Genomic DNA, 20,064 nt, shown 5'->3' on the forward strand with positions numbered 1-20,064 from the left:
GGGACATTTTTAAAATACAGTGCATGCTTATATAAAGAAGTATATTGCCCGGGTTAAGATTTTAAAATATTAATTTTACATTAATTAGTCACTTTCTATCTAACTTCCATTCAAGAGTCTCCCTCCTTACATTTTCTAATTTTTACTTCCAATTTATATGGCCAAGGTCATACATATTTTAGACTTAACTAATTATAAAATTTCAAAGAATGAAATTCTAACTTCAAACATTACCTTTTAAATCATTTACAATCATATCCTTCTCTTTTGCACTCATAAAACGGAAGTCTTTCCAACTGAGAGAGAAGCTGCCACTACAGGAAGACTAAAACACTTGGCTTTAGTACCATATACTGCTGGTTTAGTCATTAAAACACTAGTTTTCAAAATCTAATCTTTGGACCAGCAGCTGTGGCATTATCCACAGGCTTTTTAGAAACACCAATTCATCCATCCTATCTCAGTTTAGAAAACCAAACTTTCTAGGATGAGCCAAGGAAATGGTTTTACTAAACTCTTAGACAGGTTAAAGTTTGAGGACCACTGCTTTAGGGTTAGGAAAGAAGTCTAGAATTTATGATGAAGCCTGTTTCTATAAATGTTTTACTGGAACTCAGTCATTAATATTCATTTATGTATTGTTTACAGCTGCTTTCATGCTACAAAGACAAAACTGAGTAGTTGCAACAGACACTGTAATATTTTAATATAAAAATATTAAATTTTTACTGTTCATTTAAAAAGAAATTTGCTGAATCCTGATCTAGATGTCTAAAAGATTAATTATGCAATAGGTATGAACAATTTCTTCATATAATTTTAATCACTAAAGGGAAAATGATATTTAAAAAGGGTTAATTTCTAACAGATTAAAAACAAAACAAAATTTGAGAATATACATGCCACTTACATTATCCGTTGGGTTTCTGATGAAAAGTCAACATATCTTCCAAAAATAAATTTAAGGTCCTAGAATTTCAACAAAGAAAAGACTAATAAGGAAAACCAGGGGAAAACATGCAAAATAATAAAACCAATTTATAAATTTCAACTTACCTTTTCCTGAACATGTTTAGCTAAATTCTTTACATAAATTCTACAGTTTGGTTCACCAGGTTCGTAACTTCTAAAAACTGAAAGTGTTTCCATTTCTTACATAAAAACAAAGCAAGACAAGGATACAAAATTAAGACAGCTTCATCAATTTTTTGAAGAAAAACTTTAACAGAAATCAAATATAACTGCTAAATAGACAAAATAAGCATTAAGAAAATGTTAAAATCATAGAAATTAATGACAATGTTACTAATGGTATAAAAATACCCATTAAGAATCTAAAGTGATGTTAAAAAATATCAGGCATCTAAAATTACTAAAATGTATCCACAAAATATTTTTATTAAAGCTTAATTTTAATTTATTTGAAAGACTGAAGCAAATAAAGATGCTATCAAACATCTGTGTTATTTTCTGATTAAAGTCAATCTCCCTAAGTACCAGAAACCAGTATAGTCAAATGTAAAATAAATTACTCAAAATGTAATTATCAAGTATTTCAGACAAACTGTGGGCTCTGAATCTCTATTTAGCTATTTCTATTCAGTCTCTGAAATGTGTTCCTGACAACTAGATGTTTAAGCAAAAATGCTATTTGAAAGTCAGTTTCCAATTATTATGAAAATATTATGTGTCACATGTCAATCTAAAATCCCTAAATATTTTAAGATATATTAAAATAGGAAAAAATCCATTAGAAGTAAAAAAAACTATCATATTAGGATATAAAATTCATAAACACAAGCTTTTAATTACCAAAGAGTTAAAACTATATTTTTAGACAAACAACTGCTTTGCATACATCTCAGACACAGTATTGTGATGGTCTATCAACTGTATCTTGAATACAGAATTCCAAACTGTTGGTCACACTGACTTAAGATGTCATATAAAAGTCTCAGAAATGAAAACAGTCTTCCAAACAAATATACTTTGGGAACATTGTATTGAGCGATACTTTGATAGTTTCTTCCCTATAAAAGTATGAGCACTAAAAACCAAAAGTAATGATTAAAAACATTTAACTGAAGATATGTCTTGAAGTACATGCTTTAGTTAAGGTAAATAACATGAAGAGATTTATTTTGCTTCTGAAGGGCCAAAGAAATGTAAAATAGTAAGTTCTGGTTTATTTCATGCAATTACCTTCTCGAGAAATTCTGCCCTTTTCCAACTCCCTTCTAGAAATACATTCTGATGGCATTTCATCAGAGTCATCTTTAATCTCCTCTGTGATGTTCAAATTTGGTTGGGGAAAGATTTTTCCAAATCCTATATTAGATGCATCAGCTTCAGTAGCAGGTAAATCTAGAGTTAACATTGACATTAGCCATTAAAAATCTTCCCTTCAAAATAGTTTTTCTTTTCCATTTTTAATTTTTAAGATATCTTCTAGCACTAAACCTCTTTGGTGTTTTTCTCAACACTTTGAAACGGGTGAGCAAACTTTTTCTATAAAGGTTCAAACAGTAAATATTTTAGGTTTTGCAGGCCATATGGTTTCTATCATGACTGTTCAACTCTGTCACTATAACATGAAAATCATAAAATAAGACACTTCCATTTGAGGATACTAAAAAAAAAAAAAATCCATCCATTATACTTCTCCCCACCAAAAAAAAAACAAAAAACACAAAGGTCAATACTGGTGGTCCTACAAGAAGTCAAGAAAAATATGTATTTGCACACTTACTCAATTAAGAAAATTAAAATCATTATAAATTTTAAATTCACAACATAGCAATATAATGAATTTCATTCAGAAAACATGAATTTTAGCTTCAGTGAAAGTTAAACTGATTTGGGGTAGAGGGTTGGGAAGAACAGGATTAAACATGCAGTATAAAAATTCCCAGTTATACTACCTAAAAAGGCAAACAAAACCTTAAAAAAGCTATGAAAATGATGCAAACATGCCACATTTGCATGCCACATTTAGGATCTTAAAAGTCTCCTAATGTAGAAAAACTATTGTTCCAAGAGATCTTTTATGGCCTGAAGGCATCAGGAAGAAAAGAGCCTTTAGAACTGTTTTCATTGTTTATTCACCATTACTCTACAGTGATGCAGAATGGGATGACTGCCACACCCCTCAATAAGGTCTAAGTCTTTGAGTAAATTATGCTTAAAAAATAGAAATTTGCATCAAAGGGTCACTAGCCATCAAATACAGACACTGAAAGAAAAAAAAAGTTATCTGTAAAGGCAACGTGTTCTCACTACCATCAGAGAGACAAGACTTAAAACTAGTTATTCATTCAGTACATCTGCAATACTTACTAGAACTCTACCCTATATTCATACAAGGGCTTTTAAAGATATATGTACAAAAATGTACATACCAGAATTTCTGTAATAATAAAATGAAAACCTCAACTTCAATCATTAGAGTTTGATTGAAATATTGACATAACTCTATCATGGAGTGTAATGCAGCCTCAAAAAGTAACCTATGATGATTATTAAAAAAAAGAGAAAATAAAATGTTTATACACAAGCATAGGATGAGATCTGGAAGGACTATCTTCATATCAAATTACTAACAATGCTTATCTCTAAGAAGTCAAATAGGGAAAAGTGGGGTTTGAGGTGTTAACTTTTTAAAATTTCACAGGCTTCTGTTCTGATTATATTTTCTATAGGCTGGTATTATTTCTAAAATTTAAAAATTAAAAGAATAAAGAAATGCCATTGTAGTATAATATCAAAATAATGTTTAAAATAAGCAGGAAAGAAATCTGTAATATCAGTATATTATCTTTAAACTAAAGAATGGTATCTTGTTTAACAACCTTCCGTGTCTTTTGGATTAAAAAAAATTACATGAAATCTACTAAAGATTTCACAGCTTGTTTTCCTAACCAGTAATTCAACTGTACTAATAAAACCACAGAGCATCACACATTTAGTAAGCAATGAAAAATAATTCAATACAAGAAACATTTATATTTTTGGGGTAAGTAAACATCAGGAAAAACCAGACTAAATTTCACCCTAGAGTTCATTACTAATAAAAGGTAACACATTTAGCACCAATTTTAGTTTTACTTAAAAAGTTTAAAATGAATAGTATTCCATGACACTAAGGAAGATCTAATTGCACATTTTAAATATACTCACAAATACTAAAAACAGAAGCATATAAAATTTAATTCTAATACAAAAAACTGACTGAGAAAAATTTTTACATAGCATGTTAAAGAACTAGAATATGCTTACCACTATTTTCTTCTTCACAATTCTGTTGCTTTTCTAAATCTTTCTTAAATGCAGCTTGCATGTCAGTAGATATATGGAATTCAATTTTTTTATTACCTACAGGTTGTGGTTGGTCAAATACATCCGAAGGTAACAACACTGGATGTAAACTGCTGTTTATAAACAATGATAGCATTACTTTGTAATTGCAAACAAAATTTTGAGAAAAACATAATTTCATATTAACTTTAAATTTAAAAAGCTAATAAAACACACTAGAGGCACTGAACAAAGTAACTTACATTTAATGCTTCAAAAATCCTAACAACTATTCTCATATGGATATTATTAAATTCTCAGTTTAGACAGGTAAGGAGTTTGAGGTTAAAGGATGTTAAATAATTGCATAAAGTCAGTCAGTAAATGACAAGAGATAGAACTTTAGGACTACTGATTCTAAACGTCAGGATATTGGCCAATATGCAAAAAAGTTCATTCTGTGTGTAATGTAAGCATTTTATGCACTGTATTCTATATACTACATATCTATGCTGGCCAATGGAGTAGCCATAAGCCACATGTGGCTAATAAGCACTTGAAATCTTGCTTATGTTCTAATCTGTACTTATGTTCTAAGTACAAAATATACACCAGAGTTTGACAACTTTGTGTGGAAAAAAAGAAATGTAAAACATTTCAATGTTTTATATTAATTGTATTTTGAAATAACAGTTCAGGTATAACTGGTTAAATAAAATACATTATTAAAATTAATTTCACCTTTTAATGTAGTCACTGGAAAATTTAATTGGTTCACATTACAGCTGACCTTTGAACAACTCAAGAAGTTAATGGCCCTGACCCCAGCAGTCAAAAACCTGTATGTATGTAACTTCGTCAGCCTTCCATATCCATGGTTCCTCTGTATTCATGGATCCATATCCATGGACTTAACCAATCTCAGATCATGTAGTACTGTAGTATTTACTGAAAAAATCTGCATACAAGTGGACCCACACAGTTAAAACCCATGTTGTTTAAGGGTCAACTATATTAGTTTTTAATTGTTTGGTGCTGTTATAGGGATTAAAAGCACGGGACTGTGGTGTCAAAACATACATAGGTGGGAAATATGCATCATATTATGTACACTTAACATGAGAAAATAATTCTAAAAAATCCAAAGATTAAAGACCCATTCCTTGAAAAATGTAAAAACATCATTTTAACAAACTTTTCTCAATTTATGAAGTTACTTACAAGTTCAAAGGAAATTTACCTTGTAGAAAAGCTGAACAGAATTAAAACTGCAATTAATGGCAATTTTCATTGATTAAGATATTTAAGTACACAGAAATCCATGGCAAACAGGCTAATAATTTCTACCATAATTTCAACAAAAAAAAATTTGTTAATGCAAAATGTCAGATAATCAGTCAAAAGGGATAATACATTTCAAACAAAATACACAGTAATAAACACTATTACATTGGCAATTTCTCTATTCTAACACAAAGTTTAAGACATACTGGGAAGTTAATTTATATCTAATAAAATTCTTTCATATGCATTGCCCTGATCATCACCCCACATCAGTATATTTCCTGAAAGCTTACTATAAGATGATAAAATCTGAGAGAAATTTTTAATTTTTTAATGTATTAAAACAGCTCCTTCAATGTATTCAAATATCATTACATAACATTTAAGGCAGGTATCTCCACATCCTTCTAGCTTTCCCTTTCATCATTTCTATTCCTACGCACCAAACTGCCTTACCTCTGGAAATGTACTATTTTATTCAAACTGCATCTCTCTTCCCTGACTCATTTTTGCCTCTCGTCCTTCAAGCCCAGCTCAAATTGTCTCCTCTGTCTTAAAGTCTTTCCAGATTTCTTAACTGGCTGTGACTTCTCCTTTCTCACAATCTTTCATTCTCAGTTACATCTTGTTATATCATTTAATATTATAATTGATAATACAACAGTCATCTGTGCGTATGTTTTACCTGCCCATAAGATTATTAACTCACTGTTTGAAAAGATAGCACTGAGCTTTGGAAGCATGCTCCAAACCCCACAATATTTAGCATAGAACTTATCACACATTTAATAAATATTTAAAGGTGGGTCCTGTGTGCTAAGCCATGTGAACTTTTACCTGCGAGGGTACTCTGAAGCAAAAAAATGTTTGATATCAGGTAGTGAAGTTAGGAAAAACTAACAAACTTTCATATAAGCACACTGGTGATGCCATTATCAAAACTGTCAGTACAGGAAGAGAAAGACATAATGAAAGTACATTAATTTTGCTTTGAATACTACCTTAAGTGCATACAAGACATTGAGTATACAAACAGGAAACTGGAAATAAAACTCAGGAGTTTAAATCTAGAGATGGAGATTTGGAATCTATCAGTTACAACTGGTGAATCATAAAAATTAATGATATTAACAAGAAGTAAAAATATATGAATAGAAAATGACTACAGACAGGAATATATGGAATCCAATACTTAAAAAGCAAGTAAGGGAGTCAGTGAAAGTCATAAAAGAAAAAAGTAGGAAGAAAAAGAAGAAGAGACGGAGTTAAATATGAGAAACAAAAAAATTAAAGGTGGACAGTTTTGAAACCTGGCATAGTCAATAGTATCAAATGCTGGTCAACTTTGAGAAAATTAGGGATACTTGTGAATTTGGCAAATAAGAAATCATTGGTAAACGAAATGCACTGATAGAAGTCAGAATGAGAAATGATTTCAGTGAAGCAATTAAACAAATTATATAAAGAACTCTTATCGTATAATCTAAAACAAAACTACCTGTGTGAAGCAGATGATGGTATATTCAACATATCCTTTATTTTTCTCTTTTTTCTCACATGGCGCTGCTTTATTGGTTTTGGTCTTTTGGGCTGAAGATTTGCCAGTTCCATTAGTTTGGTCATTCTACATTAGCGGAAAGAAGAGTAAAAAAGATTTATGTAAAAGCCCAGTTATTTACCACTGTTTTTGTTAAGCTTAAATTTTTATTTGAGCTTATAAATTATAAAATGATTTGTATGGCTTAAGTAGAATTTCTAAGTCATAATTTAAGATATAATTCATTTGACAAAAGCTCAAGTTATCAATCTCCTTGATCAATTTTCATCTTAGCCTGAAGGAACTGGGAATTTACTTAATTGCAACTTGTCAAGTTTTAAAGATATGTTTTATTACGAAAATTATTAGTTCCCCAAATAAATGACTGAACTTTGTGTCAAAAAGTTAAACAAGATACACTAAATAAAATCTATGTAACTTTACTGCTCTTGCCTTGACAGATAGTCAACAGATCTTACAAACACAGTAAAATTATTTTGATTAATATTCTAATTATTAAAGAAAACCTAGACTTAAACACTTAATTTTAAAATATTTTGTGCATAATTGTTGGAAAGCATCCTTATATAAACAAGATAACTTACACTGTTCCTGAAAACACAGTTTTCAAATATTATACTCTAAAGTAGCTTAATCAACCAAAGGGCGACAATTGATACTTTGTATATAACTTATCTCCATTATGATTATGAATATTTAGAATAGATCTTCTCTAGTCTTTATTGGCTCTTCCACAGGATCAGATACAATGTTTCCACAAAGCAAGTTCAAAACCATTAGTCACAGCTCTACTTCTCCAGAGTTAAATTTGTGAAATTTGAAAACAAGCACAATAAAATGTAGTTAAGAAGAGTTAAAATAAGTATTAAACCCTTTTTCCATAAGCAAGAAAAAAATGAAAACATATGCTACAAATTTTTAAAGCCTCTTAAAAACCATGGTTTAACAGAAATTTTATGAATAAATCCAGTTATATGAAACATATATCTATATTCATAAATTGCTCTCCAAAAGTATACTAAGCCTCTACAACAGTGCAAGGCATATTTTATGTAATCAATAAATATTTGCTGATAAATATATAGTAGCATGTTTTATAATATTTCCAAAAGATAACAGAGAAGCATGAAACCAGAGCTTAGTTCATTCAAAGGCTTTGTTCTCATGACTTGAGATGAATTAGTTGCAGACTTCCTCACTACATCCCTAAATGGAAATTCAAATAAAACGAAAACAGTTGTGGCCAGCCTATAAAACATTTCTCATTATTATCATTGTTTTCATAAAGAAAATAAAATTTACAGAGGTTAATTAATCCACTGTAATACTTCTTGTTCTTTATTTAGCAACAAATTAGTCTATCAAAAGCTGCCAGCCTTAAAAATATTTCTATTCAAGACCGATGATCTATTAACTCCCGTTTTGGTAGTTTTAACCCCACCTAAGCTTTGACTTTTAACTCTCTCCCTAGAAAGAGAATGTATAAGGAGCCACACTATACAAGTGGATGTTGCCTCAATAACAGTCAAATTGCTGCTGATTACTTGTATACGGTGCCTAGATTCTCTGCTTGGATTCTGACTCCTGTTAAAACACTCCCTCTGTATCTGGTGGCTTCTGTGTGTATCTATGATTCTCACCATTTGCCTATACAGGTCTTCAAGGCTAGGGTTGACAAAACACAGCCAAAGGACCAAATCTAGTCATTGTCTGTTCATTTTTAAATAGAAAGTTTTATTGGAAGATAGCAACATCCATTCATTTAGGTATCATCCACTGGTGCTTTCCCACTACAACAGAACTCTGGCTCTTTACAGAAAATGTTTAGCAATTTCTATTTTAGGCTCTGCTGAACATTATTAACAACTTATTGCTCTTTGCCAGAAGCTTTAAATAAAATATATGTAGATCGTCAAGAACAACCAATAAAAGAATAATTCGTTTGCAGTAATTTTATTGTGAATATTCTTGTATAAAATTCTATAAAGTTGCTCTAGAAATTACTTTGAAGTAAATAAATTCCAGGGAAGTAAACTGACAAAACAGAAATACAACCTAACTTTGTTCTGTAAAGCCTTCGCAAACACTGAATTAGTGAATAATCAATCACTGTCCCTAAAGGAAATTCTGGATTAGGTTCCTGCAAGCACGTGCTCACATTTCATCAACTGATCATTACACACCTCGTTTTATGTTTGTTTACTTTTAAGAACATCTTATTTAATATATATTTTTGATTCAATAACACTGAACTCATAGTCAACAGCACTATAACTCAGGCCTGAACAAAGTTTATCTAACACACAGAATTTTCTCCATAAAACACATCACAGCCTTCTTGATTTTGGAAACCCTAGACAGCACTTCAACACTACACTTGGGGGCATTTTAAACAGCAAAACCAACAACAAACAGCACAAAAATGTGAAAAGCATGGCGAAAAAGACCCTTATTTATAGTATAAGCTGAAACAAGAAGACAGAATGTCACTTTGTTCTACCTCATGAGTGATGTGCATATCAAATGACTCAAATTTTTCACCATTCCGTACATGCCCATGTCTGCTAGAAGACCGTAAAAGCACTGCAATTACTGATGTTGAAGTTATAAATAAACTGTAACAAGTGGGCAAGTTCTCAAATACAGAATCAATAAAAAACAATGATCAACTTTATACCATGATCAATCAAAAAAATTACTCATCATGCAAAAATTTTTCCTTAGGTCTTGATTTCTAGTCTCAGGCCTTAATCTATAGTATGATGGGGAGCTGGGAATGGACAAATGCTAAGGACCCTGAATTAGGAAGAACTATATGCAAAATTTATGAAGAGTAAGAGAATCTCATTCATATATTCTATGTTTATTAGAATCTACACAAATATCTGACATTACATACCTTTGACGGTCTTCATCATCACTGCTTTCATATTCTGATTCTTTACTAGATAATTCCCCATCCTCATCTGGCAAAGGAGGTTCCTCTGGTGGCTGAGGAGATGTAGGTGGAAGAGGTGCATGTAATGGCATATAGTCCTCATACTAAGTAAAAACAAAAAATACTATGGTAATCTATGATGTTTATGAATAGAAAACTATTTCCATTCAGGTACATGATTCTCACATTTCTCTATTCCTCATGATTTTCTTTTACACATTCAACATATATTGATGGAACACTTGCCTTAGTAGACTTTAGTCGATCACAAAACTTGTTTCTTCTGCCTTGGCACCTAGCTGGACTAAATTTCCAAACTTCCCTTGCAGTTAGATTTCACCCGAGTTTTAGTCAATGAAAAGGTAAGCATAAAGACTTCCCACACATAAAATTCTCTCGTTTCTTTATCTGCAGGCTGCACAGTAACGTCCTCACCAACCAGGGAATGCACATAGTGCAGATTAACTTGAATCTTTTTAGTAACTCAGGAAAGAACACCATTCTGCCCTACTTTTGGAATGAACCTGGCACAAGCAAGAGATAATCTGAATTGTGTTAAGTGACTAAGATTTGAGCTTTGTTAACAGCAGCTAGTGTAATTTTAACTATTATCCTCGCAACATGCCAGGCATTGAGGTTTTGGAGTTACAAAGAAAAATTATGAAGCTAATATAGACATTAGAAAAGCAATCAATGCACAATACAAAAGCAAATTTTCAATTTGTTAGCCTTCTAAAATAATTTCTCATTGCTGTTATCTGAAAAAGTACTAAAGGGACATATATACAATGGAATATTACTCAGCCATTAAAGAGAATGAAGCAATGTCACTTGCAGTGACACAGATGACCTAGAAACTGTCTTACTAAATGAAGTTAAGTCAGAGAAAGACAAATATCATATAATATTGCTTATACATGGAATCTAAAAAAATGGTACAATGAACTTATTTAGAAAACAGAAATAAAAGAGTTACAACATGACTTAAGAATCACTCATGAATCTGAACAAACTTATGATTACCAGGTGGGAAGTGAGGGAGGGATAAATTGGGAGATTGGGATTGACATATACATACTACTATACATAATATACATAAGAACCTACTGTATAGCATAGGAAACCACTCAATAATCTACAATGGTCTATATAGGGAAAAGAATCTAAAAAAGAGTGGCTATACGTATATGTCGGAGAAGGCAATGGCACCCCACTCCAGTACTCTTGCCTGGAAAATCCCATGGATGGAGGAGCCTGGTAGGCTGCAGTCCATGGGGTCGCTAATAGTCGGATACGACTGAGTGACTTCACTTTCACTTTTCACTTTCATGCATCAGAGAAGGAAATGGCAACCCACTTCAGTGTTCTTGCCTGGAGAATCCCAGGGACAGGGAAGCCTGGTGGGCTGCCGTCTATGGGGTCACACAGAGTCAGACACGACTGAAGTGACTTAGCAGCATACCTATATGTATTAATATAACTGATTTAGGTGTGACTGCACACCTGAAATACAACACTGTAAACTATACTCCAATTAATTTAAAAAAAAAAAAAAAAACCAAACAGTACTGAGTATTACAGCAAAATAATAAAACTACTAAAATTACTGAAGAGCAGACATAACCTACCAACAAAAGTATCAATAGATTTGCATAGTAAATTCTAATAAAAAAAATTATCAACCGTTTTTCTGCAAATGTAACTTACTAGCAATAAAACCAGAAAAATGGAAATTTTAGGCAATTCAGCTTGTTAAATGTTACTATTTTGTAGGATAGCACAATGTTCTAGATCAAAGGACTGAATAACCCTAAGAGAAATGATGGCCTCTATTACCAAAAACATTACTTTAATATTCTGGGGAATTCACTGGCTGTTCAGTGGTTAGGATTCCATGATTCCACTGCAGGAGTCATGGGTTCAATTTCTGATCAAAGAACTAAGATACCACATGCTGCACAGCATGGCCAAGTAAGAAAAAATTAAAAAAAAAAAAAAGTTCTGGCTTTTTCCCACTTTCAGTTCTCCACAGGACTATTATTACGTTAACTTTGTATTTGTTCTTCATTTTCAATACACGTTAGAGATCACTGGCACAACATTTGTAAAATTTAGCCTCAATAATCTCACCACAAGAAGCGAAATTTTGAATGTTGAAAATTCCAAAAGCTTTCTTACCATGGGAGGCCGGGTAGTAATTGGTCCAAAAGGTGTGGGCAAATTCATTTTATTCATAAGATGAAGCACCTTAATAAAAGGGATAAAACATGTGAAATCAAATAGAAAAATCATGATTCAACTCACATCTGATAGTGTACTTAAAAACTCTGCAATAATACTAGTGATTAATTTAGTGCAAAGGAAGGATCACCTCTTGCCTTTATAATACCAGGAAAGGGCTAAACTGGTATATCTCAGGCACTGGTATATCTTAGAAGATCAACCTTCCTAAAATATTTATCAATTGTACAAAATACCATTATTCTCATTATTAAAAATGTCATATTCTTACAATGTGAAATTTACTAAAGTGTTTTTTCCTTGATTATTGCGAATTATTAAACATAGAGAAAAATAAAGAAAATCATCATCTATATTTTGTACTTAAAAGTATCTTTTATTGTCAATATTTCTAAGCATTTATTGAGGGATCCTCTATATCTTTTCCTCTAAGAAAGGAAAAAGCATATGCTAAAGTAATGAAGAATTACCAGAAATTACATTTCCCAAATTAGCTTATGCTTATTAGTATTAATACTAAACATAGTATTTTTACACTATAGTTTATAAAAACCCTTACTTGAATGTAGTTATTTTTTCAATACTTTCTGCAATGGACTGAATGTTTATGTCCCTCTCAAAAATTCATATGTTAAATCCTAACATGTAATGGTATGGTATTAAGACATGAGGCTTTGGGGAAGTTATTAGGTCATAAGGGTAGAACTCCCATAAATGGGATTAGTGTACCTTATAAAAAGCACAACTGAGAGCTCTCTCACGCTCTTTCAGTTACATGAGGTTACAAAGAGAAAATGGCCATCTTCCACCCAGAAGAGGGCCCTCACCAGAACCTGACTCTACCGGCACACTGATATACAACTTCCAACCTCCAGACTGTGAAAAATAATTTTCTATTATTTAAAAACCGCCCAGATCATGGTACTTAGCTATAACAGCCCAATCTAAGGCATCTTTAAAATTCTGTAATATTATCACCCTTATAGGAATTAGTCTGATTAATACAACTATTTTTTAAAAAGTACGAGAAAGTATTTACTTTGAGAAATGTTTATTCTACTTACCTGCACATAGAACTTTGGCACACTTGCCAAAGCATTTACTATATTTGCTAGGATTGTACTTGAAGGTGGTGGGTACATATACTTGAGGCATGAATTTAGAGGAAAAGTCAGCCTAAAAAAAATACTTAAAATGCTTATTGTGTTTTAGTAAGATTCATATCAATAACTTATTTTAGGTAACCTAATAACATACAAATTGCTCAAATGATTCAGTAAATCTAAGAGTACTCTGTTCCTAAAAGATCTAAATGATTACATTTAAACAGCAAGTTGCCTTCTCTCTGCATTATAGAATATAGCATTTCTTTTCAGAGCTTATCTTACAACTTTGAACATTTTAATGGAACCAAATTCAGTGACAAACTCTTAATGCTCTATATGTTTAATCAACACACTAAAAATCTTCATTATATATACTAAAATATCCTTTAAAAATATCTTGACAACACACACACACACACATAACCCCCACACACAAACCTACCTATCCAAAATAAAAGCAAAAGACACAATGAAATACAAACAAAAATGCTAACCCATGGTTTGGTGCAATTCCATTTTCTATGGTTAAACAATCAAGTTCTTTCTTTTCTTTATCATCTTCCACAGGATCATCAGACCTAAGAAATATGGAATCAAAATTGATGTTATCTATAGAAGAAACAGAATGACAAAAATGACACTATCTTTTCAAACACAGCATTATAAAAATAGCTGCGAAAGTACAATTTTCAGCTATTAAGTAAATACCAATGAAAAAGAAAACTAATTCCAGATATAAGGCAAGCCACGTTTTCATTTATTCTTCATAGCAATGACACGAAGATGGTATGATGAATCTTACTGACAGCCCTCACCCACCAAAACTGAAGTTCACAGGTATAAAATAGTGGCACACAAATGTCTTTAATGTCCATCAGCAAGGGTTTCTTAAAAATCAGACAGCTGGGGCCTATCCTCCTCACCACCCCCAACAACCCAAATTTCTGATTCAGTACGACTAGGTTAAGGACGAACAATCTTTCCTTCAGTCAAGATTCTAGATGATGCAGCTGGTGCAGGGATTGTACTATGAGAACCACTGGTGTAAAGCAATTTATAAAGGTTATATAGCTACAAAGAATTACAGCTAGGAATCAAGTCTGTGCCTATTAATGATACCTTGCTATATATTAGGACTTTATACTAGTTACCTTCCCTCCACTTAATAGTTGAACGCTTTCACCTACTCTCTTTTCATTTCACACTGGTTAAGTCCTAATATTAAATCAATACTCAGGTTACGAATGCATAATTAGGAACAAACAAATGTATTGCTTTCAAGTACTAGATTTAGTAGAGAGATACAATCATTTACTGTTTCAGATTATTTACTTGTTAGTCTGAAAATAATCCAAGAGCGATACAACTCTTTAAAAAAATTAGTAATTTAATTTAAAAAAATTTTTAATAAAATTAAAAAATAATAATAAACTTTTAAAAGGCTAGGAAAACCTATCTACATACCTTTTCTTTTTTTCAGTGCCCAAAGAGGGACATGGTGAATGAACTCGATCTTGCTCTTTTGCAAATTCAACAACTAAAGTATGACCCAAAAGTTTCAGTTGATGAAGTCTTGTCAATGCCTTCAGTTGGAAGAACAAAAGAGTAAAATAATTAATAACTGTACCTAAGTTATCTGTTACAGACCACATATAAAGTAATTTATACACTTTTTTTGTTAATGCTGATAACATTTCCTTGGCTATTTTTCACCCATTTCTAATGTCAGGCTGCCAAGCCTTCATTACTCATTAGGCAATCACTTCCAATCGCTTAGCAAAACTAAGATCTGGTTAAATCCAACTTTTCCTGTGCTAATGCAGCAGAAAATGTTTAGAAAAACAAACATAATGAACTGGGCTGGTCTCACTTTAAATTCACAATCACAATCACAAATCTGAGGGCAACCTCTAATGAAGCCAACCAGTTACATACTACATTCTCAGTTCATTTTTTTCTACCAATCTCTAAGATAATATTTTGCACTATTTCCTTCTTCCTTAACTTCATGATAGTCCTGTCCCATTCTTTTAGCCTTGGATATCGCTTCCTACTTTAAGAAAACTGAAGCTACAAAATGAGAATTTCGGATTCCAAACCATAATTTCTCATTTACCATCTTCTGAATCCACATATTCTACCTTCTATCTGTTATCACATATCAACGATCTATGTTCTTATTTAAATCTAGTTGACTTGTTGTATATGCTTCCCTGGTAGCTCAGACAGTAAAGTGACTGTCTGCAATGTGAGAGACCTGGGTTCAATCCCTGAATCAGGAAGATCCCCTGGCGAAGGAAATGGCAATCCACGCCAGTACTCTTGCCTGGAAAATTCCATGGATGGAGGAGCCTACTAGGCTACATTCCATGGGATCACAGAGTCAGACGCGACTGAGCAACTTCACTTCACTTCACTTGTACACTAAATCCCAGCCCCTCTTCTTCTTTCTGGAACTGTACAGGGTGTGTTCCTACCTACATTGCTAATTTTCTGTCCTCTACGGGATTGTCCCCAACAGCATACAAACACAATCTGATTTCTCCCATCCTACAAAGTATTTTTTCCTCATTAATAGATCCCACTTATCACTATTCCCCCCTTCCCCCTCCCTCCCCTTAAATTACTCTTACAGTAAAGCTCCTCGAGGAACATCTATGCCCTCTATCTAAAATTCCTCTCCCATCCAGTTTCAAACTCACTCCAATCAGGTTTATACCTTAATCAGTCCACTGACACTGCCTGTCACAAACAAATTCTGTACTGCCACACCAATGGTCAACTCTCAATCTTCATTTTATAGTATTTAACACAATCACTCTTTTTTTTATACATGTTCTTCACTTGGAGTCTAGACATTATAACTTCCCTAGACATTATAACTTCCCTACAGTTTTCTTCCACGTTATTGTGTTTTACTCCTCAATCACTTTGGTTTATTTATGCTGTCTTGAACTCTTAATGTTGGTATACTCCAGAGATCTATATTTGGATCTAATCCAGTACCCTAAATTTAAAGACTGTCTCTACGCTGATAATTTCCCAACTTATAATTTCAGTCAAAATCTCTGTCCTTAAGTCAAGGAACATATTTCCAAACTACTGGATAGCTTCTCTTAATTTTAAACATTTTAAAATTAACACTCCAGGAATTGAATCTTCTCTCCCCACCCTCACCTCAAATGTTTCCCATCTGGAAACTTTCAATGGCAACTCCCTTCTTTCATTTACTCATGTCAAAAATCTTGCAATAACCCTTAACACCTCTTTCCCATGTTGCATAACCAAGCCATCAAAAATTGCTATTTGCTTCTACCTCCAAATTAATCTAAAATCTAACTACTCCTTACCATCTCCACTGCTACCACCATGGTCCAAGAAACCACCATCTTTGGACTGAACTAGCAGTTTAATCTTTTAACACATTTTCCTGTTTCTACTCTTCCCTGCCTTCCATCTATTCTCAACACAAAGTGTTGAGTTTAAGTTTCTTCCTCTCAAAATGTGTCACACATTCTCTTCAAAGTTATAGCTTTCAATTTTAATGTTAATTAGTCCTCTGCTGCTGCTGCTAAGTCGCTTCAGTCGTGTCTGACTCTGTGCGACCCCATACACGGCAGCCCACCAGGCTTCCCTGTCCCTGGGACTCTCCAGGCAAGAATACTGGAGTGGGTTGCCATTTCCTTCTCCAATGCATGAAAGTGAAAAGTGATAGTGAAGTCACTCAGTCATGTCCAACTCTACTGCAGCCTACCAGGCTCCTCCGTCCATGGGATTTTCCAGGCAAGAGTAAAGAAGTGGGCTGCCATTGCCTTCTCCCAACTAGTCCTCATAGTTTCTAAATATAAGTCAAATTATGATGCTCTTTTGCTCACAGTACTACAATGGCACCCAATTTTATTCAGCAAAATCTAATGTACTTAGAATGCACATGTCATGGCCCTCTCTAAGTTCTCTGACCTCAAATTCAGTTTCTCCCCCCATTTTTTATGCCTTGATCACAAGCTAGTGCATTTTGCTTATTCCCCTTACTGGAATTCACTTTCCCCATATTATTTCCTTAGCTAACTTCCTTTACTTCTTTCAAAATATTGGTCAAACATAACCCTAACTACCTTAACTGTAGCTTAACCTTCTCAACCCAGCACTCCTGATCCTTCATTTTCTAAAATACTAAATAACTTATTAAGTTTATTATTTATGGTCTGTCTCTCCATTCAAGAACATGAGTTCATATGATGGCATAAACCTGCGTTTGACTTACTAATAGATCCCAAGATTTAAAGGAGCATCCAGCACATAGCAGGTACCGTGGATTTTTTGAACAAATGGAACTTTAGGGCTTAACTGGGACTATAATTTTATTTTACCATCTTTATGCATTCTTATTTGACTCCATTATACAAACCAAGTTTCTAAATGTTTTAATAATTTTCAAGTCCTTAATTCAATCTAGACCTCTTCACTGTCAACGAACCTCTGATTATCTGAAATACAGCTGAATTACTTCAAGTTTCTTCCTCTCAAAATGTGTTACACGTTCTCTTCAAAGTTATAGCTTTTAATTTTTAATGTTAACTAGTCCTCATAGCTTTCTCAGCTACTTACTATAAACATCTCTCTCCCTTTGTTTTAAAAAACTATTAATCAGGTGCACTATAGCCTAAAAACTCTATCACTGCTACCATCTTCTCATTCCTTCTTTTCGATACAAGTATTTCCCAAAGATAATGACGGGCTCCATGTCCTCTCCTACAAGTTAATCTTGACTCTAAAACAATGTGGTTCATTACCATATTTTACCAACAATATTTTAAAACTGTATTTCAAAATATCTTTTTTGAAAAAAATGTTTTCCTATATTTTAATATATACAATGTGAAAGTCTTCTGTAATTCCACCCTGGGAGAAAAACATTTATTATTTGGTATATAGCTCTGCTACATTTTGTTCTAGGCATACACTAACATACATAGTACTAGTTTTCAAGAACTCCGAGGTTACATAATATGTATTTCCCAACTTTGTTTATGAATCTATCTGGGTTACATTTCTGATCAATACATATTCATTTGACTTCATTTTCTGAGGGTTGTAGTCCAGTGTATGGATACACTACAATTTAAAGTGTCCTTTCCCCTTATTAAGAATTTGGTCATTTCTACAGTTTCCCAATAAAAAGTACTTTACTATTAGACTGTTAATTCTTCACCTTGTGTCATTAGAGGATCTTGTCTTCTTAAAACTCTCTTCTCTTTGCATCCATGAGAATTTGTTTTCTAGTTCTACTTCCTTTTTAACTTCTCCCTCCCTCCCTGTCTTCTTTGCTGGTTCTTCTTCCTTTGGCCAGCCATATTCATTCACTTTGTTGAAGAAATTCCATTTTTAAGCCTACCTCCACTCTAGACCCATATTTTTCATTGCTTTTTAAAATATTTCCACAGAAGTAGCCCACCGACTCCTCACAGTTAATAGATAACATATGAATTCATTACATACCTTTGAAAACACTCTCTGAGTCCTGCCCCTCATATCAGCTAAAGTAATAACCCAAGAACTCAGTCTGAAAATCTTCAAGTGTTCCCTCTCTCTCAACCATATCTACAGGGATCACAGGACCTACAAACACAATCTCTACCCAATGTATATCTACTTCTTCTTTTGTCTTCTTACTTCCTTACTCAGATCTTTTCTCCTGCCTTGGCCACTGTAACAGTTCTCTTGTCTAGGTTTTCCTTTTGATTTTTCTACGTCTAATCTTTTTCCCCATCTAATCCATTACATGAACTCTACAAGATATCTTTCATAGAGCTGACTATATTACTGGTCAGCTTAAATTTATCAAGTACCTTAAGAATAACTACTAAACAAAATTCAATCCCTTCCTCCCCTCAACCCAAATTTAGACTCAACCTACTTTCCAAGTCCTATTTCAACCCTCAGCTTTTGCTTCACTTAGAGCTTTCCATGCTCCACAGTCTTCTTTAGTGGTCTCAAAACATGGAAAGCCCATTTCCCTTTGTTTTCGTCTCAAGATCCAACTAATCATTAAAGGTCTACCTCAAAGGTCACCTTTGCAAATGATCCCCAGGATTTTTTAAATATACATTCTCTATTTAATGCTTAAAGCATCTTGCCTTACAATTTTTATGTCTAAAGGATGTTTTCATCCTTCAAAGCTTGTCATTTTTAATTATACAAAAGGTTACAATTCAATTTTTATTCATGTTCCTGTTAATCTATTCCATAACATCATAAGGAAAAACCCCAATGAATCTTTTGGTCAACTCATAATAGTCTTATGCCCAAATATCTACACTTTGGGCAAAATCTGCCAACTGACAAGCCGAATGTAGCCAATGAGGCAAATTCTGGAAATACAAACCTTTTTGCTTTTGAAAGGGCTTCCCTGGTAGCTCAGTTGGTAAAGAATCCGCCTGCAATGCAGGAGACGCTGGGTTCGATCCCTGGGTTGGGAAAATCCTCCAAAGAAGGAAAAGGCTGCCCACTCCAGTATTCTGGCCTGGAGAATTCCATGGACTGTATAGGCCACGGGGTCGCAAAGAGTAGGAAAGGAAAGGACTGAGCGACTTTCACTTACTTCACTTTGCTTTTAAAAATTATAGTTTAGCCTAATGTTTCAT

General features: G+C 33.1%; 1 protein-coding gene across 4 annotated transcripts in view; it reads right to left on the reverse strand.

The window, feature by feature from the left end:
• The window catches only part of RNPC3 (RNA binding region (RNP1, RRM) containing 3), a 45,174-nt gene that overhangs the window by 23,267 nt on the left and 1,843 nt on the right, over positions 1 to 20,064 (reverse strand). For 2 of the 4 annotated variants that reach the window (XR_011463650.1, XM_014478867.2), the window contains exons 3-12: positions 14,885 to 15,003; positions 13,915 to 13,998; positions 13,379 to 13,490; positions 12,252 to 12,320; positions 10,035 to 10,177; positions 7,076 to 7,201; positions 4,276 to 4,427; positions 2,203 to 2,364; positions 1,057 to 1,151; positions 911 to 969 (exon numbers count right to left, since the gene is read on the reverse strand). Coding sequence is in view for 3 of the 4 variants with exons in the window: in XM_014478867.2 (XP_014334353.1) it covers positions 911 to 969; positions 1,057 to 1,151; positions 2,203 to 2,364; positions 4,276 to 4,427; positions 7,076 to 7,201; positions 10,035 to 10,177; positions 12,252 to 12,320; positions 13,379 to 13,490; positions 13,915 to 13,998; positions 14,885 to 15,003 (1,121 nt within the window). In the remaining variant the exon portion in view is untranslated. The remainder of the gene's footprint in view (positions 1 to 910; positions 970 to 1,056; positions 1,152 to 2,202; positions 2,365 to 4,275; positions 4,428 to 7,075; positions 7,202 to 10,034; positions 10,178 to 12,251; positions 12,321 to 13,378; positions 13,491 to 13,914; positions 13,999 to 14,884; positions 15,004 to 20,064) is intronic. The other 2 variants (XM_070367583.1, XM_070367584.1) reach the window with 2 other exon arrangements.

This window comes from Bos mutus, chromosome 3 (assembly GCF_027580195.1).
Source record: "Bos mutus isolate GX-2022 chromosome 3, NWIPB_WYAK_1.1, whole genome shotgun sequence".
NCBI classification, from domain to species: domain Eukaryota; kingdom Metazoa; phylum Chordata; class Mammalia; order Artiodactyla; family Bovidae; genus Bos; species Bos mutus.